Source organism: Leptinotarsa decemlineata, unplaced genomic scaffold (genome assembly GCF_025532065.1).
Source record: "Leptinotarsa decemlineata unplaced genomic scaffold, Ldec_3_MD MMD2_tig00000008_RagTag_RagTag, whole genome shotgun sequence".
Lineage (NCBI taxonomy): Eukaryota > Metazoa > Arthropoda > Insecta > Coleoptera > Chrysomelidae > Leptinotarsa > Leptinotarsa decemlineata.
Window position 1 is genome coordinate 12,101,267 of NW_027412537.1, and position 25,703 is coordinate 12,126,969.

The 25,703-nt window shown below is 35.8% G+C and overlaps 1 protein-coding gene across 1 annotated transcript in view; it reads left to right on the top strand.

Annotated features, from left to right (window-relative positions):
- Nucleotides 1-25,406, top strand: part of Sox21b (SRY-box transcription factor sox21b) — a 113,112-nt gene extending 87,706 nt beyond the window's left edge. Inside the window, exon 5 of the mRNA XM_074171075.1 lies at nucleotides 20,961-25,406. Coding sequence (XP_074027176.1) covers nucleotides 20,961-21,527 — 567 coding nt within the window. The 3' untranslated portion in view covers nucleotides 21,528-25,406. The remainder of the gene's footprint in view (nucleotides 1-20,960) is intronic.
- The last annotated feature ends 297 nt before the right edge of the window (nucleotides 25,407-25,703 follow it).

Here is a 25,703-nt window from a genome sequence, read left to right on the forward strand (position 1 = left end):
ATATTGAAACACAGAGAGTATGTTTCAATGTATATTAGAATCTGCATCTCAAGTTTGGTTTCGAGGGAAACAAACTATTACAAGCAACATCAGATTTGACCTAAATTCCTGTCTCAACTGTACGTAAAATAGTCGAAAACAAACCTTATGAACGCAAGACGCGATGTGATACAGGATTACCAAAACCTTCAGATGTTCATCTAATAAAATCATTGAAACTAGGATTCAGATGTAAAATAATAAACAAACGTCAAGCAGTTATGGAAAGCAGAAGAACAGTGGAATTGCGTAACAAATACTTAGAACAAATAATTAAATATAGACAAGAACAACGGCAAATTTCCTTTTTGGACGAAACTTGGTATGACACTCACGACACAGTTACGAAAGGGTGGACTGATGGTTCGAGAATGTGTACGCCTAACACGCTTGCGAATAAAGGACCGCCACTAATTTTTGTGCATTGCGGAGTAAGTAAAGAATGGATTCCGAATTTGAATTTTTTGAAATTATGGGGAAGAAAATTCGAGAACTGCAATAATAATTATCATAAGAACATTGAAGCTAATTTTTGAGGAATGGTTTGAAAACCGATCAATCCGAAATTTGGATGCGAATAGTGTAATAGTTGCTAACAGCGCCTCCTATCATTAGCGACAGCTCATCAAAGTACCGAATAACAATTCGAGAACAGATGAAATACAAAGTTTTTTGATGGATAACAATTTGTATTTTGAAGATATATAATCAGAAATGATTATTATTACCAAAATTAGTTAGCTCCCTAACTATATTATAAGGTAGGTTGCATTATATCGTTTACTTGCAGTTTGAACTGCTTCTGTGATTTTTCTGTTTATTTGTTTTTAACATGTGTTATTTTGTTTTGTAAGATTTTATTTTTTTATGCGAATAAACTTATTATTATATTATTACTATAAAACACTGTGATGGTTTCAGCTAACATCACAAAAAATCACTGGATTTTTATGTTGCATCTAACTCCAAATGACACATAGATATTTTACTTGCGAAGGCAATGAATTTTTAACTCAATCCACCAAATTGGTGATCACAATATCGACTAGCAGTAGCCTTCTACAGATTATGGAGTCAACGTAGATGGAAAATTTGCTAGTCTTTTGCTAGGCTCAATTACAAACTTTCTTTATACAGTTATCCAGAATTTTACATTGAGATTGTAGGTGGTTCAAACTTATTCGATTTGTTTTGTAGAAATTCATATTGATTATAGGATAAAGAAAAATAGCTTTTGTCTGATTACTACTATGATTTCGTTATGACCGGTTTCGGTTCGTTACACCGTTTTCAAGTAACAAAATAGTGTAACAAACCGAAACCGGTGGTAACAAATTAAAATCGTAGTAGAAATCAGACAAAAGCTATTTTTCTTCATCGTATATTCAAAATCGTAGGTATTCAAACTTTATTCAGTGTCACATATCGCAAGGTTAAGTATCAGTGGTTAACGTATGTAGACTTGGAAAGTGATAGTTCTATCACCATGTCAAACAATTTACAGATTTTTCGGGTACTATAGACCCAGAGATGAATGTCAAGAAATGAAACCAGTTTCCAGTTTATACTGAATATGTGTAGATTCGTGACGTTTTGTTTTATTGACTAACAATGAGGCTCCTGAAGGCGGACCATTACAAAGTCAAGCTTCAACTTCGATTGCAGAACGAGATTCGTCCTCTATCTTTCTCTGCAGCTATCACTGCAAGGCAGTAATCAGAAATTTAAAAGTCTATGAATAAATGAAAAAGCATTTTTTCAACGAGGTGAATTCAGAAAAGCAGACAACGCTCCGAGCGATGAAAAAACCTAAAAGTGTCCTCAACAAAGAACCGGTGTAATACATAAGGCCATTGTGAGACCGAAAAGCAGCACCTTGCAGGACAATCCTCAGCGATATATCACTCTCAACAAAGGGTTCTAACGATTCAAACAAACCCCCTGCGTTACGCGTTTCCATTTCACATTTCCTTGCCGGTATTGTAATAAGACGTACGTTTTCATTATGAATATATTGTGTCGGGACAGTAGTGAGTTAAAGTTCTAGTGCTTCATCACATTTTGTTTGAAATTTACAGGGATGCTAGATAGTAGTCTACGATAAGCTTAAGGAGGTTCCAAATGTATAAATACACACATCGGAAAAGTCTAGGGATATTTTTATAACATACTAAATATCATAAAAATAAATGCATGAGGTCGTTTAATTTCGATTAAATTGGTAGACTCGACCACCCTGTAGATTTCTATGGGTTGAACAAAGCCTGCAAAAACGGTAACTAATCTTTTATCAAGTTTTTTACAAACTGTAGGTTTTCGGCTGAAATGAATAATCTGAAAGTGTCGAGTTTGTACATTCTATGCAGTTCTTGCTCAGCAATTAAACTGGAAATATTGTGCTTTAACATGGAACGCCATCACCTACCATTGGCTGAGATGAATAGAGCTGTAGGGCTTCTTGAAGGTGGCATGCGACAAAATGATGTAGCTCTTCGTTTGGGGTCTCCCAAAGTGTTATCAGTCGATTGTGGCGGCGTTTTAGTGAAACTGGCAGTCCAGCCGAACAACATCCAGGGCGAGGACGCGCTACAACTGCAGTTCAAGACCGATTTTTGGTCTTAACCGCAAGAAGACAACCGACAATCACAGCACCTGAGTTGGTTAACGTGTTACATCAGACGCACCCGGTAACCATTGGCCGTGATACTGTCAGAAATCGACTGCATGAAGCAGATCTGCACAACAGAAGGCCACTTAGATGTCCACCTTTGTCGAGAGGCAATCGTAGAAGATTAGAGTGGTGTCAAGAACATCAAAACTGGGATGCAAATGATTGGGCCACAGTTTTGTTTACAGACGAATCCAGATTTGAATTTCATCCGAATTCTCGTCGAGTAAGACTGTGGAGACGACCTGGAAATAATGAACGTTTGAGACACGTCCAGGAAGTCCACACATACAGAGGTAGTACAGTAATGCTATGGGGCGGAATCATGATCGGCGGCAGAACCGATCTCGTTTTTCCAAATCGCTCCCTCACAGCTCGACAGTACCTCGACACCATTCTTCCACTTATCGTCCGTCCGTTTGCTGGTGCTGTTGGTGAAAACTTCCACCTAATGCACGATAATGCTCGTCCACATGTCGCGCGTCTAGTGACTGACTGGCTCACCAACGAAGGAGTTGATGTATTGTAATGGCCAGCACAATCACCGGACCTGAATCCCATCGAGCATGTGTGGGACATGCTTCAACGAAGAATTACTCCGCATATGGGGAACATTCACACAACGTTTCAATTGAGAGAGCTTTTAATCGCTGAATGGGCAAATGTACCTCAACAAGGCATTGACGATCTCATTTTGTCGATGCACGATAGATGTAGGGCCGTAATAAACCAGCGTGGAGGCCATACTTTGTACTGATTCCAATTTTTTTTGTATTATGATTTTTTTTTCGGGGTGCCAAAGAAGAGCCATATTTTTTTTAGTTTTGCTTATATGCGCACTCAGTAGTTTTGACCATTTAATAAATTTTGTTGTAAGTTACATTCGTTTAATAATCACCCGTCAATTTTTTTTCCCTAAAGCGATCTAAAAAAAATCATTGCCATTTTTAAAAATATCCTTAGACTTTTCCGATGTGTGTATATTTGTAAATAAATATCTAGATAATTCTCCAGTAACTATATTTTTTTCTTTATGTATACATGTATTCTAATCTCTTCTTCTTCATCGACAACAATCTACTAGGATACCTCAAAATAACTAATATACAGGGTATTCCATATTCGATGGTCTATTAGATGTATCTAGAGACCAAAAAAAGATGAGAGTTTAAAATTTTGGTAACCGATGTAAATGATTGTGATCTATCGTTTGAAAATATCTTCGTCACCGCAGTGTTGCCACATCTACATGTAACAGACATCAACTTGGAACTTAAGATATGGTGGAACTGAAATCTTATTCTATACAGAGTGTCTGAAAAATACGTCTCAATTTTTATCTTTGATAAACGACCATAACTGATTTTTTTCAAATGCAACACCCTGTATGTTATTAAATTTTTCAATTCAGCCAACCAATGTGAACAACTTTGATCAGCTATGTCCTATAACTATCTCTGACCGTTTATGAGATATGAACTATTTGTTTAAAAAATTGCTCCTATGCAAGCATAAAATTTCCAATAAAATCCAATGCCGCTGGACTGTCTGATAATATTTTTATTGATTTGTTTACGAGATTGGATTCTACCAATCTCTTCGCACACAATTCTATTCCGCTTGAAATACACGAAGGGAAACAAATTTTAAATTCATATTGACCATAGAGCCCAAATGCAACCTTTGACAACAGGTCATTTAAGAGATCGTTTGGCCAGATGGCAGCATATATATGTTCAATTTATTATTTTTAACTCATTTTTACTGTGAGTATGATTGATTTTGATTTGTAATGTTTTTCAATGGGGAAAATCCTAACAACTCAATAAATTATAAGCCCTGAAGAAGCTTCCCATTAGAAGCGAAAGCTTGGCAAGGTAGAGCAGAGTTTTAATTTTTGATTTTTTGACTGAGAGATCCCATTAATCCATTTTGCTGTACATTTCTCCAGTCGCTAAGATTATCAAAATCAAAAATGAAACAATTAGTGGACACAACACTCCAAAAGGAGGTGCAAACCGCGGACACGTGTTTCTGACTATTTGCCTCATCAGCGCGGTGCAGCCAAGTGTAAAAATGGGCAACACTTCATTGCCGAAAGCAGGAAACAACACATACGCACGGAGTCAACAGCAGGAGCCAACTGTACATTTGTGGTTCCAGTTAGAAGACCTAGAATTCCCAGGCTACATCTAACATGACCACGTAGGCAGCTATAGCTACCTGCGTGATATCCGGGTCCAGGATATAAATACAGAGAAAGATTTTATCGAGTGTGTATGATATAAATCAAAAATGAAACAATTAGTGAATTTGCGATTTTCACGATGGATAAAAATATCGAACAAAAAATGTATTTTAAATGTTGTACCGAAGCGCAGAAAATGTGCATTTGAAAGATGTGGTAGAAAATTCGCCTTGCTCTGGTTGGGCATCAACATCCTCAACTGAGAAGGTCGCTAAAATAAAGGAAATGTTGACTGAAAATAGTCGTTTATATTTGAGAGAGATAGCTGCTGAAATTTCTACGTCTCACCAATCAGTTTGTACAATTTTAACGATTTTTTAGACACTAGGCGCCTAAATGTTGCTGCAGATATGTTAGAACGAGTCAGTTCCAACCCTCATCCATAAAACCCATTGTAACTGGTGATGAGACACGGGTGAACGAATTAATGGTTAAAAACTCAGCAAACTTCATCGAACAGCCACTGTACTCACCTGACATGGCTCCGGCCGATTTCCACTTCTTCCAAAACTCAAATTACTACTTTGAGACACCTATTTTCAGGCGATAGATGACACAAAAGGACAGTCAGCGAGTATTGAAGTCGATTCTAAAAAAATACCCTATTTTTTATGATTGAGTTATTCTTTGACGTAAGTGTATTATTGTGAAAGGATTCGTTTTCTTTTTCAATTTCTAATCAAATTATATCATCCTGACTCTTTTTTATTCATGTAACAACTTGATATTGTTTTAGAAAAAATGAGTTATGTAATGAGTGACTTTTTGCTGGTATCTTTTTGGCAACACTGTTTTTGACAGATCACGCGTGAATCGTGTCTTGTGTCAAACTTGTTCAGTTTGGTCTATAATTTAACCATGAATTGACTTACGAATGAACAACGCTTGCAAATTATTGATTTTTTCTTATCAAAATTCATGCTCGTTGTAAAAAGTGCATTGTGCACTTCCTCCAATTTATGGGCACTTTCGTCGGCCTACTAAGAAAGCTATTTTGAAGCTTGTGACTAAATTTCGAACCCAGTTTACAATATTGGACATTGAACCACCAATTCGCATAAGTAGAGTGAGGACCGAAGAAAATATTACGGCTGTATCCGCCAGTATTCGTGATGACCGTGAAATGTCGATTCGCCACCGTTCGCAGCAAATGGGCCTCTGTTACTTCACTACGTGGGAAATTTTGTGAAAGGATTTGGATGTAAAACTTTATAAGATACAGCTGGTGCAAGAATTGAAGCCATACGACCTCCCACAACGTCTAACATTTGGTGAATGGGCGCTGGCGAAGCTTGAGGAAGATCCACATTTTTATCGAAAAATTGTGTTGAGCGACGAGGCTCATTTCTGGTTGAATGGATACGTTAACAAGCAAAATTGCCGCATCTGGAGTGAAGACCAGCCACGAGCATTGCAAAAGCTACCGATGCATCCCGAAAAAGTCACTGTTTGGTGTGGATTATGGGTCCGTGGCATCATCGGGCCGTACTTCTTCAAAGACGACAATGGCCGTGGTTACTGTGAATGGCGAGCGATAAGGTATGACGATTGACGACTTTTTGTTGCCCAAAATGGAAGAATAGGACATGCTCGACGTGTGGTTTCACCATGACGGTGCCACATGCCACACGGCACGCGAAACAATGGCCCAATTAAGAGCCGCTTTCGGTGAACAGTTTATCTCACGTTTGGGCCCCGTCAATTAGCCACCTAGATCGTGTGATTTGACGCCTTTGGATTATTTCTTGTGGGGTCATGTTAAGACTCATGTCTACAGGGATAAACCAGCAACGACTGATGCCCTGGAAGCCAATATTGAAGCATTTATACGTGAAATACTTGTCGATATATTAGAGAGAGTGTGCCAAAATTGGACCTTGCTCATGGGCCATCTAAAGCGGAGCCGCGGACAACATTTACATGAAATCATCTTCAAACATTAAATTATATTGATCATTCTATCGATTCCAATAAAGATTTCATCAATTTTTTCAAATTCTTTGTGTTGTTTTGAGAATCAAATCCTATACCTCTTAAAAAATCACCCGTTTTAATATTATTTTTATTCATCAGCAAAATTCATCTCAATGTTGTAGGGACCTTTCTTAAAACTAGTCTGTTGGAGCTAATACGAAAAGTTTATTCTTCAACATATCATTTCATCTCATGCAACACCCATATGTAAACATGGGTAAATTATCCAAATAATATGTGGTAATCATGGATCATCACTAAAACAAGCAGAAACTCAGGTAGTAGCAATTATCACCGTTAAAGACAACAACAAGTTTCTGTGGCGTCTAATTTAATTTTCACCTGTATGGAAATACAGTTTAAATAGAAGGACAAAGGTATAAATGGTTTACTTGCTTTTGTCTATGTTTGTTTTACAATTTGCCTCTCAATAAAGAATTCCAAATGGAAACGAGATTTTGACAGCAGAGCTCTTCAGAAGTGATTTATACAGGGCGAAACAGTGGGTTTGAAGATTTTCACTGTACCTGAATTAAATGAATTGCAAAGTTCTTGGAAAAAATCATCATCCATTTAAATTATTAAATAATAAAACGACAAGTAAATATAAATTCTGGTCACTGACACAAACATTGTTTTTCTCTTCTATCTTCAAATACAAATATTTCCTGAGAGAAATATAGTAATTTTGCAAAATTATGTTCTGGACGAAAATGAAGTTATAAACGAAATGAAAAACTTCTAGTGTATACCTACTTTGGCTTGTGATGCACTGTTTGGAACCTTTGGTGTAGTAGTGAATATTACTGGAGTTTTTTCCCAACACCAAACCGTTATTTCAACACCTCGACACGTGTTTCGATCACCAAGTGATCATCTTCAAGAGGAACATTGTGAAATTAATTTGAAACACTTAAGACACAGGTACCTAAAAGAGGTAACTATGGTATGTATACATAATGATGACATTGTACGTATATTTAGTTTGATATTCCTCTTGAAGATGATCACTTGGTGATCGAAACATGTGTCGAGGTGTTAAAATAACGATTTGGTGTTGGGATTGAACTCTAGTAATATTCACTACTTGGGCTTGTTGTGCAAGAAAATTTGAGGCCGACAGTGCATTGGTTCAGTCTGGATCCACTGATGAGGCCTATGTCAGGTCCAGAGTTGTCTTCCCATATATATCAAAATCTGAAACCTGATTACTCCTTATCAGAAGTAGAGGAATAACCAAGGTCTAGAATTCAATGTCAAAAGAAAGAATACCAGTACTTCATACGCCTGATAGCTCCCACCATCGTTCAAACAAATAATGTCGAGACAACATCTTTTTGTCTGTAGCCGTTTTACCTTCTTCTTGAGTAAAGAAAGATACGATATCAGGGACTAAGCTGATCAATTTTAATCTTTCAAATATAGTGGATAAGTTGATCAGGAAAGTAAATTCAAGAAGGATCCTCGACTTCTCAAATGAACTTTGATTCAAATTTCATTGTTCTTTCATATGAATCAAGGTATACTTACGATGCTGAACATGAAATCAGCTTTCAAAACTGCTTGCTCACTCAAATGTTGGGTAACTCTGAAGACCAAGATGTTGGAATATGAAAAGTCGGGGACATATGAAATGTAAGAACTGTAACAAAAGTATATTGGACAGACTGATCAAGCTATTGATACTCGTTTCAAAGGAAATTCAGTTCAAATCCGATTTCGTTGATCAAAAAAGTAAAAAGTGAAGTAAAGTGAACTTTATTCACTACATAATAATAATAATGGTTATTATTGATGGTTCCATATAATTACAACCAATCAAATGTCGGGATTCAATATCTGCGTATGATAAATCATACGCTATTACATAATGAACAGTAATAGTACACATATAAATGTAGGGAAGAAAAATATAATATTATATATTTGTAAACCTTGAATGTGTAGTAGTACATATGGAACGATTATGGGCATTGCAATTTTATATTCTTCTATTGAAAAGAAGCAATGTTCAGTCAATGTTTTTTTAAATTTTTTTCTTATAAAGATACATGCTGAGCTTTGTCAGGCCTTCACTAAGTTTATTGCACAAATTTACGTTGGGAGAGTTGGAGGAAGATAGTTTCAGTCTGAACCTATTTGGCCTCACCTGTCGTGTTATTTCGGGTGGTATAGCTGTGGAAGCCTGAGTTCAACTTTAGATTTCCTCTGTTTCTGTTCAATTCAATGAGAATTTGATGTAAATATATGCTAGGAAGTGGAATTATTCGGTTTTTGATGGAAAGTGGTCTACAAGGTTGGTGGTAGTGCGTACCTTCGATCATTCTCAATGCCCACTTTTGCAACTTGAATACTCTTGATGCCTGACTAGAATGTCCCCATAAAATGGTACCATAGCTCATATGCGAATGGAAGAGAGAGTGACATAGCACATCTTTGACCACATATTTTCAGTTTACGCAGCTAAAAGAGTTGGCCACTCAATTTATTACATAGATGGTGGCTATTCCACTTCAATTCATCATAATGAGTTATCCCCAGAAGTTTAACAGTGCATCCATTCGAATTGTTTTCATACGTTTTCATACGTTTATTTGTCATCAAATCACACTTCCTCTCTAGATGCAGTAGTCGCCATTTGTTCATTGCCTACAAATCGACTATAGTGCGATTTTATTAATGAAATGTTACCAGCAAATGCAATGAACATGTCCGGAAACAAGTAATGGAATAAATCATTGACATGAATGGTGAACAGTGGCCCAAGAGCAGATCCCTGTGGCATGCCATGATCAGTGTGAGTGTGTAGCGAAGTGATTCCGTAGACCGATAGTGTACTAGAATAAATAAACACAATCTAAAATTGTTGAGATCGGCAAATGACACTAGTCTTTAAGATGCTTTCGAAAGTGTGACATGAGAACTATGAACAGTGACAAAGGTCCTATTCCTACTCTGTTGTGAATTAGCGAAAATTTTCTAGAAAACGTTTCCCGACAACCCTAAAAACATATAATTATATGTCTATTGACAATGTTCCTAGTCTTGTCATAAAGGACTGTATCGACGTTCTCTCTATACCTGTAATAGGCATATTCAACTTAATTTTATCAACTTGTGCCTTCCCTGAGCAGTGGAAAACGGCTCGAATTTGTCCGATATTAAAAAAAAGCGACTCTAGCGATATCAAAAACTACAGAGCAATTTCAATTTTATGTAACTAATTATAATTAGTCTGAATAGGCATTTTAATAGGCGAATTTCAAGTAAGGAATTAGCTGTTTCATCTCGTAAGGACGCCACATCGAAAAGGCTGTATATGCCTGGTGTTTGAGGGCAGTGCACGTTTTGGATTTATTCTACGGCTGAGGTTCTAGTTGTTCCGTTCACACTTAAAGTGAAAAATGACCAGCAGATCAGAGTTCAGTGATTTGCACTTTTCACGTATTCCGAAAACTGGACTAGCTCTAAATTTAATGTCCCTCGAACAATGGGATGACAAATTGATGATTACCTAGACTGTTATCCCCTCGACTAGCAAGAACAGTCGTGTTTGCTGTTACTAACGGAGTGTGAGAAACGCCAAGTGAGTTTTTAAGGCCCAAACTGCATCGTCACCTTCGAGTCGGTCGGGCCATTAGCAGTGATGTCCAGGTGACTAGTACCGGCCACAATACGGGTGGTAATTTATAAAAAAAATATTCCGCTCACCGTGTTTTGTGTAATTGTTCGCGGTGATATGAACGTATTTGACTAATGACATAACTGTCAGGAATGACGAGAGTGATATGTTTTTTTTGCAATCGTTGGTTACGACGAATAATGTAAGTGACTTGAGTTATTTTGAACATAAAAAAACGTCATTTGGATACCGATGTTAGTACAGGCAATGAAGACGGCCAGAAATGAAGGCATGTTATTATATGAAATGATAAAACAGCATTTAACGTCATTCTACTTCATCGTGTGCTTCATCATTACAAGGCTAAATAAGCTGAGCTTTCATCAATGTCCCAATAAAAATTGGATTGGAGGGCATGCTATTTTGTGAAATCACAAACTGTCTCGAGCGACATTCCACTTCATTATTTTGAGGCTAGCTAAGCTGAGATTTCAATAATGTTATTTTAAATTTTTCCATTTCATTTCATGGAACTACAAACTGCCTTGAACGACATATTCTACTTTATCATTTCAAGACTGATTGAGCTGAGCTTTCTTCAATGTCACAAAAATTGGATTGTAGGGCATGATATTTTATGAAAAGCTTTCATCAATGTCTCCAAAAAATTAAATTGAAGGCATGCTATTTCATGAAATCTCAAACTGTTTCAAGCGACATTCGATTTCATCATATGCTTCATCATTTTGAGGCAAGCTAAACTGGGATTTCATCAATGTTACTGGAGGACATGACATTTCATGCAATCACAAACTGTCTTGAACGATATTCTACTTCATCATATGCCTCATCATCTCAAGACTGAATAGGCATCAGTGTTACAATAAAAATTGGACTCTAGGGCATGCTATTTGATGAAATCACAAATTGCCTCGAGCTACATTCTATTTCATAATATGCTTCATTATTTTGAGGCTAGTTAAGCTGAGATTTCAATAATGTTATTATTTAATTCTGACTGGAGGACATGCCATTTCATGGAATCACAAACTGCTTCGAACGATATTCTATTTCATCATTTGCTTCACCATTTCAAGGCTGATTGAGCTGAGCTTTCATCAACTTCACAATAAAAATTGGATTGTAGGGCATGTTATTTTATGAAGTCACAAACGGCCTCAGGCGACATTCCACCTCATAATATGCTTCATCACCAGAAAACATCCCATTTCATGGAATCACAAACTGCCTTGAAAGATATTCTATTTCATCATTTGCTTCACCATTTCAAGGCTGATTGAGCTGAGCTTTCATCAACTTCACAATAAAAATTGGATTGGAGGGCATGTTATTTTATGAAGTCACAAACGGCCTCAGGCGACATTCCACCTCATAATATGCTTCATCACCAGAAAACATCCCATTTCATGAAATCACAAACTGCCTTGAACGATATTCTATTTCATCATTTGCTTCACCATTTCAAGGCTGATTGAGCTGAGCTTTCATCAACTTCACAATAAAAATTGTATTGTAGGGCATGATATTTTATGAAAAGCTTTCATCAATGTCTCCAAAAAATTGAATTGAAGGCATGCTATTTCATGAAATCTCAAACTGTCTCAAGCGACATTCTATTTCATCATATGCTTCATCATTTTGAGGCAAGCTAAACTGGGATTTCATCAATGTTACTGGAGGACATGACATTTTATGGAATCACAAACTGCCTTGAACGATATTCTACTTCACCATATGCCTCATCATCTCAAGACTGAATAGGCATCAGTGTTACAATAAAAATTGGACTCTAGGGCATGCTATTTGATGAAATCACAAATTGCCTCGAGCTACATTCTATTTCATCATATGCTTCATTATTTTGAGGCTAGCTAAGCTGAGATTTCAATAATGTTATTATTTAATTCTGATTGGAGGACATGCCATTTCATGGAATCACAAACTGCCTTGAACGATATTCTACTTCATCATATGCCTCATCATCTCAAGACTGAATAGGCATCAGTGTTACAATAAAAATTGGACTCTAGGGCATGCTATTTGATGAAATCACAAATTGCCTCGAGCTACATTCTATTTCATAATATGCTTCATTATTTTGAGGCTAGCTAAGCTGAGATTTCAATAATGTTATTATTTAATTCTGACTGGAGGACATGCCATTTCATGGAATCACAAACTGCCTTGAACGATATTCTATTTCATCATTTGCTTCACCATTTCAAGGCTGATTGAGCTGAGCTTTCATCAACTTCACAATAAAAATTGGATTGTAGGGCATGTTATTTTATGAAGTCACAAACGGCCTCAGGCGACATTCCACCTCATAATATGCTTCATCACCAGAAAACATCCCATTTCATGGAATCACAAACTGCCTTGAAAGATATTCTATTTCATCATTTGCTTCACCATTTCAAGGCTGATTGAGCTGAGCTTTCATCAACTTCACAATAAAAATTGGATTGGAGGGCATGTTATTTTATGAAGTCACAAACGGCCTCAGGCGACATTCCACCTCATAATATGCTTCATCACCAGAAAACATCCCATTTCATGGAATCACAAACTGCCTTGAACGATATTCTATTTCATCATTTGCTTCACCATTTCAAGGCTGATTGAGCTGAGCTTTCATCAACTTCACAATAAAAATTGGATTGGAGGGCATGTTATTTTATGAAGTCACAAACGGCCTCAGGCGACATTCCACCTCATAATATGCTTCATCACCAGAAAACATCCCATTTCATGGAATCACAAACTGCCTTGAACGATATTCTATTTCATCATTTGCTTCACCATTTCAAGGCTGATTGAGCTGAGCTTTCATCAACTTCACAATAAAAATTGTATTGTAGAGCATGATATTTTATGAAAAGCTTTCATCAATGTCTCCAAAAAATTGAATTGAAGGCATGCTATTTCATGAAATCTCAAACTGTCTCAAGCGACATTCTATTTCATCATATGCTTCATCATTTTGAGGCAAGCTAAACTGGGATTTCATCAATGTTACTGGAGGACATGACATTTTATGGAATCACAAACTGCCTTGAACGATATTCTACTTCACCATATGCCTCATCATCTCAAGACTGAATAGGCATCAGTGTTACAATAAAAATTGGACTCTAGGGCATGCTATTTGATGAAATCACAAATTGCCTCGAGCTACATTCTATTTCATCATATGCTTCATTATTTTGAGGCTAGCTAAGCTGAGATTTCAATAATGTTATTATTTAATTCTGATTGGAGGACATGCCATTTCATGGAATCACAAACTGCCTTGAACGATATTCTACTTCATCATTTGCTTCACCATTTCAAGGCTGATTGAGCTGAGCTTTCATCAACTTCACAATAAAAATTGGATTGTAGGGCATAATATTTTATGAAGTCACAAACGACCTCAAGCGACATTCCACCTCATAATATGCTACATCACTAGATGACATGCCATTACATGGAATCACAAACTGCCTTGAACTATATTCTACTTCATCATATGCTTCATCGTTTCAAGGCTAAATAAGCTGAGCTTTTATCTGTCACAATAAAAATTGGATTGGGGGGCAAACTATTTCATGAAATCACAAATTGCCTCAAGTGACATTCTACTTCACCATATGTGACAATATAAGTGTATATTTGCAGGACTGGACAAATCAAAAAAATTGAGACAACTTGAGAAATCTTACCAACAGAACACTTTTATGTTAGCTCACAGCATCGTTTTCAGATTGCAGTAGTATTCAGTGGTCACTGAACACCGACTGACCACCGATACCACAAGGCATTATACATGATATACATGATTCATTGATTCGTTGAGAATAATATTTAATTACTAGTTGTTTCAACATCATATCGCTATATCGAGATTTTTTTTGAAATGTTACTTTCATTTCATAATTAATGTCACTCTTCAATAATTATTATCATATGAGTCTAATATTGATTCAATTATTGATAATAATAATCTATTTATTTCACTCGTTAAAAATTACCAAAGAAGAAACATTTCTGTATACGCTTACGTGAAATTACATGTACATGAATAAGTTAAAAATACAAGCCTGACATAATGAACAAATAACAAAGATTACATGGAAAAAGGTAAAACTGTCTTTAAAATTAATCCAGTAATTTTAATCAATTAAAAATGTTTCGATTTGAAAATACTCATATTAGGGGCTGTTTTATATCCTCATTTGATTTGTTGAATGTAAGGAATCATAGGTTCACAGGTAAGACCTCGTTAATCCTTAGCTCACACAAGTTTCGACTTCGGAGGGTTGTCGTTCGTAGGGGGGCGGCAGCTGGTTAACGGAAAATTCATAGACATAGTGCAACAACCGTAAAAAGTTCTAGTTCTTTGGAAGCCCTCCTACATGACTCTCTCTATCCAATTCAATTGATCATTCGAACTACTGACTTCTGCAAAATAAAGACCTCGTATCCCAGTTTAAAATTAGCACATTCTTCACTTTTGTTTGATGGTGATTGACAATGTTTCATGATGAATTTCACTAGTTCGGACTTCCATTGTCTAATATATAAAATGATTTGGAATCCCTGAAACAACTAAAAAAAAATTAAAAATGAATAGCTGAAAATAACAATTATATTAAGCAATTCTTCACTTTGCTCTATCTTGTTTCAAGTCTAAAGAAATGTTATGTTCAAGCCAGTCTCGGATATACCTACACAGTAGGTTGAATGGACTGACGCGTATCAGAAAACAACTACTCCACTGACTAATACCACGAACGGCGTTGGATTATATCCGATAGGCGTATTCGTGGTATTAGTGAAGTAATTGTTTTCTGATAGGCGTCAGTCCATTCAACCTACTGTGTAGGTATATACGAGACTGGCTTGAACATTTAAAGTTAATTTCTTTAGATTTGTTTACTGCCAGTCTTCAAGCATAGCCCACTGACTAATAAGAAAGTGTTTCTTCCTTATTCAATCCACTAGATGGATTGACATTTTTGATGTTCGCTCCAACTCAATATGATATACTCTGAAAGAATTTCGATTTTCAATTATGGAATATCATTGACTTCAGGTCGATGATGGACATTATCTTGCACTGACGAGTGACCAAGGAGCCCGAAACCGATTTTCTAAATTGAAGATCGACTCTTTGAGTTGTATTGCCAATTGCATATGCAGGATATTTTCTGTGAAGATTTCTGCACTGACACCTGTCGGATATAATCCAAAGCCGTTCGTGGTATTAGTTGTGGAGTAGTTGTTTTCTGATAGGCGCCAGTCCATTCAAGCTACTGTGTAGGTACATCCGAGAATGGCTTGAACATTTATTCATTTCTTTAGATTTGTTTACTGCATGTCTTCAAGCAAAGCCCATTGACTAATAAGAACATTGTTTGAAGTGTTTGAAAAGTCGTCTTAGCAATATTTTAATACCATCTCTGGCATAAAGAAATGATTTTAGATTTTATTCATTTTAAGCGAAATATGACAATTTATTCAATATAATTCAAGCAAAACATTGTAAGTATGAGATAAAAGTAAAAGAGCAAAAAGGGGGAACTCACTATGTGCCTCGAATAACCAAATATATATAACTATGATATGAAACAATTTATCCAAGCGTTGTTATTTAAATGAGATGTCACAGGGGCGTAGCATTATTTCTCAGCCATTATTTTGTTTATTTTGTCCATTTTACTCCGACGAAGTGGATCGTAATTGGTTGTGAATGAGAAGAGAAATGAAAAAATGGATATCATATTAAAGAATATGTCATCAAATCATCATTCTGTTGGTATCTGTCAAAAACAATTCCAAACGCTGTTAATCGTGACAAATTTAATAGAGATGTCTAATTTTAAATATTTCTTATAGTGTAATTTATGGAAGGTTAACCATAGACCCATAGATGTTAAAAAAACTGGATGTCAATGAGTTGATAATGTACTTAATTTTGACCTTGGATTCAAAAGTGTATTAAAAAATCGTACATAACATAACAAAACTCGTTTCTCATCAAAAACTGGCATCAGAAAATATTTTGGAGTGAAAAATTTCAAATCCGAAGTTAAAATTTTGAAAATAACTAAGTAATTGCAAAATTTCATAAATTTATGTTACTAGAAGTACAGTATCACATTTTTTGTATGTGTATCTAGAATGTTGAGTTGCAGCTCTTATGAACATCCAAAATCCCCTTTTTGGCTAGTCAGTAGTGTTTTCATCTATGAAAGTGTTCTGTTCTGTAATCGCTCATTCAGACAATCGAAAAAAGAGTCTAACATTATTCTTTTCAGAAAATACTTTTTTAATAATCTCTCAACCAAGTTTTCAGAACATGTACTATTCGACCTCAATTATTATTGTTTTATCGTCCTTTTTTTATCATTTTCACCTTCCACAATCCGAAAAAATATAAAAGAATTCAATTGTCAAGAAAAACTTGATTTCATCCAAGAAAACTGACATTCGTTGAATCATGTATTGTGTATTGGCATTTTCTTGCAACTTCCCTGTTTGTAAAAATACATTTTCAATCCAAAGATTCTAGTGATACCTTTCATTTATCATAAAATCAATATACGGAACAAACGAAATTCTCTCAAATCAAGAAATTATTTGACTGAAGTTACTAGTAATCGTATTTTTTAAATAGAGACAATTGTAACGTTACGCATCCCCCTCAAAATAAGTTCACCTCCGCCTCTGTCTGGGACAATTTATCCCGTCGTTGTTATTCAAATGAGGTGTAGCTCCAAGTCGAGGGAGTCACCCGGTAAGGTGTGATTGGAAGTGGATGCTGTCACCGGGATATGCGGACAAAGATTATTAAATCAGGATTAGCGGCCTGTTTGTGACTGCTCTGCCTCTGGGACCTCTCTCTTTTTACAAGAAAAACAACCATTGATTTGTGTTGGCCATCGAGATACGAATGTGGGGTGTTCGATTATAAAATCCACCGGTTTATATTCTCCGTTGGTCATATCTGGTGATCAATTAGAAGGTTTATTGATGTTGATGGCCACTGTATTTCCCAAATTTGGTGAACGCGACGTTTTTAGGAGACAGCGATAAGTCTTTTAAAATGAAGGATGTTTGTAGTTGCTTGCTCTGAATTTCTAATTTCTGATTGAAAAAGGATTCAAAAAGAAGGAAGATGTTACGTTCAATGGTATCTTCAGAAAATTGTAAGGATAGAAAATAACTGTATTTTCTAATAATTTAGAAATCTAGGACACTTCAAAAGATTTTTCAAAAAATTTTCTTTCATTTCGTTCGTTTTCATGATGACATGTTCGTGCTATGGCGAGATGGTGAAGAGACACGGAACAAATTTCTATTAATCTGAACTCTCTTCGGCCCAACAATCCAATTCACAATGAACCAAGAAGTCCCAGGGACTTTAGCCTTCTTGAATGTTCTTGTGAAGGTGGTACATTTGGCCACAGAATATCCAGGAAACCAGGTACCTGTACAGACAGGTACCTGCAACAAGAAGGGGGGTTATTAAAACGTTGTTTGAGAGATCACGTTCGATTTGTGAACTTGAGAATCTTCCTGACGAACTCATTCACCTAAAAATGCCTTCAAATGAAATGGATATAGCGGAGGGGAATTGGAGCGAGCCATATGACACAGGAGAAAGAACGTCAAAGTAACCCAAAGTTGGATTGGGAGAATTAGATAGACACGACGTGATACCAATATGTAGGCCAACAAAAACTATCAGATCTAAGGTCTTCCTCAGAAATGTCTCATATCCTATTTATTTTATTTAATAAGTCTATCAAAGAAGACTCTTTCCCAAATAATGGAAAACTACACTTCCCATCTTCAAAAGTGGTAAATAGTTATTGTTTTGAAAACTAGCGCCCTATACGAAACTCGGCTTGATTTCCAAACTTTTTGAATCAATCATTCGTGACTATATATACTTTGATATTGGATCCTCAATCAATAATGAACAGCATGGATTTGTAAAACATCGCTCGATTGAAACAAATTTATTTTTCTATATTGAATATCTCTTGAAGAGCATTGATATAGGCTGCCAGGTTGATACCATCTATACCGATTTCAGCACAGTATTCGACAAGATAGATCATGCAACTTTACTCGACAAGCTGGTGGAAATTGGTATACAGAGTGATCTGCTAAGATGGTTTCAGTCGTATATTACAAATAGGTCTCGGGCAGTCACTCTAGGAAAATTTTGTTATAGATTTATTAATATTACTTCCGGAGTCTCTCAAGGCTCCCATCTGGGGCCTCTCCTCTCCAACATTTATATTAACGATATATCTAGTTGTTTCTCCTACTGCGATTTTTTAATGTATGCTGACGACTCGAAAGTATTCCATACTGTGTCATGTTCCAACGATTCTCTCCTCATTCACAACAACATTAATACTCTAGTAAACATCTGCGAGAAAAACTCTTTATTCCTTTATCATGAAAAATGCCACTCTATTACACTTACAAGAAACAAAAATATTTACCAGCACCAATATCAAATAAACAGGCAGCAACTGATGAAAACATCTGAAGTCAAGGACTGAGGAGTATTATATTTGACTCTCATGTTAATTATATTGCAAAAAAGCCAACAAAGCTCTTGGATTTCTGATCAGGACTTGTCACGATTTCCGTAATACTAACTCTGTTCGTACACTTCAAATGGCTTGTAAATGTCCAGCTCAATTCTGCTTCGGTTATTTAGAACCCCCTATATATATATGTATATATTGAAAGACTGGAATCTATACAAAGCAAATTCTTCACCTAAGTATATCAATAGAAAATTCTTTCATAGTCTCAAAGATTCATTACAAATCAAAATACAACTAACTCAATTCGATATTTTTGGCAGATAGACGCCAAATAGCTGATATTAAGTTCCTATATAAAATAATAAATAATTGTTTTGACAGTTTATTGACATCTTTTCTAATTCCACCGCAACCTTCACCATGTCTCTCAAATGTTCATACAATCACCATTTTCATATCTAACTATTGTAATTTGCACTGCACTTGATTATTAACTGTTCATAATATTGTTATAAATAATGTTGCATATTATTTATAACAATCAAATCATCAATTGTTATTTTCACCTCATCATTTGCGAATACTCTTTTTGGGTGTGTCCTGTTTTGTATTCCACTGAAAATAAATAAAATGAATGAAATAAATGAAATTAAACAAATAAAATAAAATAAAATAAAACAAATAAATAAGATAAATAAAATTAATAAATCTTCCGAGGGATACCGGATTCCTTGTAGGTATACCGGAAATCATTGGTACTCGTTTTTCTGAACACAAGAGAAATTGTCGACAAACCTCAAACAAACCGACAAATCAGCTATAGCCGAACATGCTCCAAACAAAGAAGATACAGTAATACTCGATAACACCAAAAATGGCTATCCCCTAGAGTATATAGACAGCCAATAGAAATTCAAAAACACAGGGGTAATTTCAATAGAAAAGAAGAGGCAATGAACATCAATAAAATCTGGCCATCTGTCCTTACACACCCAGTAATAAGAATAGAAAAGCAGAGTCAAATACCAGCGTCGTAGTAAATGCGTTGGAAACTACGGAAACAAAAACTCGAGCACCACTGCGACCGTTACCACATCTATTTGTAATGTCTACCGCAGTAGTAGATGAAACGTCAGGCATACAAACCTGCAAACCACGGTCAAAAAACCCGAAAATTAGCTTTCACACAGTTATCTCCGGCCGTGAAATTTTACATTCTGGTTATTTGGTCTGCTATGTGAATTTTATTGTCAAGGAAAGAATTTCTTTGGTCGTGTCGCAAATAATAGAGTAGATGGTCCAGTTTATTGCATTTTTTGTTATTTCATAAGGTACCTGTGAAGCAGAAAATGGTTCACATATAGATTGGCTGCTTGAGTTGTGCAGCAGAAAAAAAACGCAAAATAAACTGGGTCATAAGAAGATTTTCAACACTTGAATAGTAGAAAATAGTTCCAAAGCAATTATCGAAGCCAGTGCATCGAAAATATTTTCAAATTAATTTTATTGTTAACTGCGTAATTCTCAGAAGTATTTAAGAGACTCATGCGAGAATAATGAAGGCGAAGTGTCCAGTAATTTATGAGAAAAACTATTCCTTCGCCGAGGAATGATTGCACTGATAATTGGTAATTCTACAAATCTTTGCGATAAGTTAGAATTATTGGACTCGCCCCAACATGAACCCGACATCTGATATAATGAAAATATTGACCTTAGCAATTACAACGAATATTGAAAAATCACAATCCCAGTGATATAACAGACCAATAATAAAATAATCATATTCATTATCAATACCTTACAATTTATCAACGATATCATTTGTTCCAGGTGGTATCCTCAATGGATGCTATGAAATACTCCATGGAAGCGGACAAATACCGATCTCCCTACATGCCCTCCTCATCCCTCGCCATCTCGATGTACTCGGACCCCAAATACATGGACGCCCCTTCGAAGAGCTACCTCGAACGCGGCTATTTAGACTCCACGTCAGCCCTAACAAAGGCCTACTTCGAATCTTCAAAAATGTATATGGACGCCAACAAATACAACCCCGACTCCTCACGGTCCTACCCCAGCCTGGACATCGGCAAAATGTATGCAGACCATCAGCAGCAGCAGCAGCAGAACCACCAAGCTTCTTTAAGCTCTCCCAGGTCTTCGGACTCTCCCGACAACAAACCAAACCAAGACAGGCTCGAAGGCACTTCTTCTTCGAGTTCGACGACGACCTCTTCTGCTGGGGCCTCTCCTGGAGCTCTGCAGGGGTACTACCCTCCTAGCGCCATGCAGCAGGGTGCTGGTGGGTTGCTGCCCATGTCACAGTACCCCGGTCAGTACCCGACACAATCTCCTGGTCCCGAGTTTAGGAGACCATTGACTGTTTTGTTTTGACCAGATAGGATGTGAACGTGATATTAGTGAATAAATTTGGTATTTGTTGGCGATTTGGCAGGATACGCGGATACCTTTAAGGCTCTGTGGGTCCGCAATAATTAAATCGAGTTCGGTTAGGATAGTAGGGATGTCCCAAGGTTCATGTTCGAGAGCTCCATAGTTTTATTCTGTGATTTTTATTTTCGTCAAATGTGTGTAAGTGTGCGGTCTCTGGTCGATGCGTTATTTTGAATGAATGATGTTTAATGGCGATATTTACTTTACCATTCATTATTTTACCTGATTTTGATGATCTAGCAATTTTGCTCTACTGGCAGTGTCGGAAACATGGTACTGCTTTTAATATTTTTGATTCAGCGGAAACTTTTTATCTGCTTTAAAAAAATTCAGAACGTGTTCAGAAACTAATTTCATGCATTGTTTTCAAAATACAGAGTGTTGAACTTTTCTCAAAAGTTCCTCATTCGTATTGATATCAACACATCTTGATACATTTTGACAATATCAGCCAACATTATTGACCGAGAAATGAATATTACTGACGTTTCTTGTAACGTTGGGTGAAATATTCCAAAATAAAACTTCCTTTATCTTCTGATTTGTTCTCGTAGCTTTCTCTGTTTTCCAGGAAAAGTATAAATGAAAATCGTATAGAAACAACTAGAATTCCATGCATGGAGAAAGTAACAACTAATTGTTCACGATGGTATGCCATTTGTCAAGTTACATTTATTGTTGTAACAACGGATATGTACAATATTATTACAAAAAAAATTTTTTTGTATTTGCATTAGAATTTTTGGGATGAAGAAGTTATTGAAATAATATTTGCAAAAAAAGGAATCGATGCATTGCCAAACGGAGGCATCTCATTCAATATTGTATTGCAAAATAGTATTCATTAATTAATCTGCATGATGATGAATAATGATATACTGGGTTTACGTTGATACTGAAATACCCAGTAGGACGCGTTAGTTTTTTTTTTCAAGATGTATGGAAATCGTTGAGGGATTGCTAATTGTCATTTCATAAACTACACCTTGCGATTTGTAGTTTATGGAATTACTATAAATTTTCATCAATCAGAAAAAAATGTTGATTATCAAACTGTTGATTTTACAACAGCCATCGAATTGAATAAAAACATTTTAATTTCGTGAAACGATTTTGACTGATCGTTGATGTACATAAATGCTCCCCAGTTATTTATATAACCTGGATTACCGTTGAAAAACAATAGAAATAGATGTTCCAATATGGTGAAAAATTTGACAATTATAACTGGTAAGACATTCTTGATGTCATTAGTTTTAGCTACTGTTCGGGCGAGATCCAACATTGCGCTTGCAGTTGCTTCTTCTGGAATAGCAGCCACATTGTTAGAAGGATGTCGTACAGCTCATTCAGCATTAAAATTGCCGTTAAATCTTCAAACTATTGAAGAACCAACATGTAATATTTAAAAAAACTCCGCAATGGCCAAATTTTTGTCAGCATCGAAAATCATCATATGGGACGAATGCACAATGGCGCACAAACGTGCATTAGAAGCATTTAACCGAACATTTAAAGATCTACGCAATGTCTCGAGATGTTTTGGAGGTGCAATGATTTTACTGTCTGGCTATTTCCGCCAAACACTGCCAGTAATTCAAAGATCAACGGCTGCCGACGAAATACACGCTTCCATCAAATCATCGAATCTATGGCGCTATGGCGCTGTGAAGAAACCTCAGCTGACAACAAACATGAGAGTTGCATTGCTGAATGATACATCTGCTGAAGATTTCTCTTAGCAATTGCTGACTATCGGTAATGGTCGAGTACCGGTCGACGAATCCAGCGAATTGATTTCATTTCCTCAGAATTTCTGTAACTTTGTCTCATCGGAAGACGAACTTATCAGCAAAGTATTCCCAAATATAATTACTAACTACAAAAATAATGAATGGTTGAGTGAGCGAGCAATTTTAGCGGCTAAGAATAAAGATGTAGATGACCTAAACTACATAATTTTGAATGATATCATTGGAACAATGCATCCATTCAAATCAATTGACTGTGTAACAAATGAAGATGAAGCCACCAACTAGCCAATTGAATTTTTAAACTCCTTAGATGTGCCTGGCTTACGCACAATTTACGCCTGAAGGTTGGCTCCGTAGTAATCATGCTTCGAAACATAAACCCACTAAAAGATATACGTTTGGTGCTGAATAAATTGACGAACAACGTGATTTACGCCACGATACTCAAAGGAAAATTCGAAGGTGAGGAAGTTCTCATTTCGAGGATCCCGATGATCCCAACCGATAAGCCGTTTGAGACTTAAATTTCCAATTCGTCTTGCATTTGCTACAACTATTAACAAATCACAAGGCCAGTCCTTGAAAGTTCGTGGTCTGAATCTGGAAAATCAATGTTTTTCACATGGTCAATTATATACGGCATGTTCACGGGTCGCAAGACCATCTGCGCGTTGTTAATACTTGCGCCTGGATAACAGAACAAAAAATGTCGTGTATCACAAGGTGCTTAGCTGAAGAGTGCAACTTAATAAAGAATAATTTAAATACTTGATTAATAAAAAAATTGAATCAGCTAGTATCAAAATAATTGTGAAAACACGTTGATTGATTTACTACGTCCCTATGTTTTATGGCTGCTTCATCAACTAATCTTTTACACCGTTGAAAATTTTTATAGTAATTCAACAAAAAAAGCATTAAAAGTTTTAACGCATAATATTTTTTCAATAATGAAATCACGTTCTGTGAATTCACTTCACGATTTATTTCAACTCTATTTGAAAAAATTACAAAACATTCTTGAATTTTCAGTAAACTTCTACTGGACGTATGTATTTTTATATTACAACACACACTATGTATTTTTGTAAAGTCAGTTCAACTTTTTTTCAGAAAAATACATAATATTTTTTTAATAGAACTGTCCGATATTTGATGAACATCCATTTTGAAATTAATTAATACAGTTTTTTTGCGGTTTTTATAAAACTCTTTATAGTGAAAATCATACAATAAACTGTATTAATTAGTTTTAAAGATTTGTTTGTGAACCTCTGGTAAAATTACAATAAGTTTAAGATTATTCAATGATGACTGTAAAATTATGACTCAGTTCAGTAGAATTCCAAATATGTTTCAAATAATTACTTGAATTGTATTGGTAACACACTGATTTTTAGTTGAACTGATCATTTATTTTGTAATACATTCGTACTTTCACAAAAATGTTCAACGGTGTACTTTCGTTTTTGAAAAGTTGGTACAATGTAAATCCCATGGGAGCTCTCATTCAGCAATTGATTTTACAAGTAACATCATCCTATCATGATTATATAGTACAGTATTTGTTTTGAATTGTGGCACAAACCGGCATTTCTTATTGAATCTGAAACTTCCACAGAGCTCACAGATGAAAGAATTTTCCTTATGAAAAAATTAATCTTCTCATTAATTCTTTCAGATTATACTGGTATGTCCTTGATCGTGTGGGTAGATATTGCCATAAAACAAGAAATACTCAGACATGTATAAATTGTAAATAATTTTATGAAGTTGTACATAAAAATTTCTTCGTGTGCTTTTAGGTAATAAAATAGTTATTGAATAATGGTGAAACACAAGTCAATTTGTGTTTTGTTACATTTTTGTTGTAGAAAGTTTATTTGACTATTTATAACTGTATTGTTTCTTTCGTTCCTATGTATGACGTATAGTTCGTACTTTAAAAGTATCTACAGTGTATATCTTGTTATCAATAACTCAATAAATATTAGAGTAATTACTGTAAACGGTATGTTATGTAAAAGTTCGAGAAACAGTGGATAATAAATCGTGTTTGTTTCAACCCTGCGTATCATTTTCAACAACACCCAACAAAAATACTTTTTACACTACGTCACAGTTTGAAATGAAAACAAAAAAGTGTGTTTTCAATTCTGAAAAAGGCATCAAAATATCAGAAAGAAAAACAAGAATATCCGGGATGAGTCATATTGATTCTCATCCTTCTTTTTTTTCCAACAGACCGTAATGGCATTACAGGTTAGCTTCCCAAATTTCCGCTACCGCAGTTGTCGGTTGATTGGTCAAACCACCAACACTGACATAAAAACATGGCAAGTTGACTTAGTTGTGACACCAA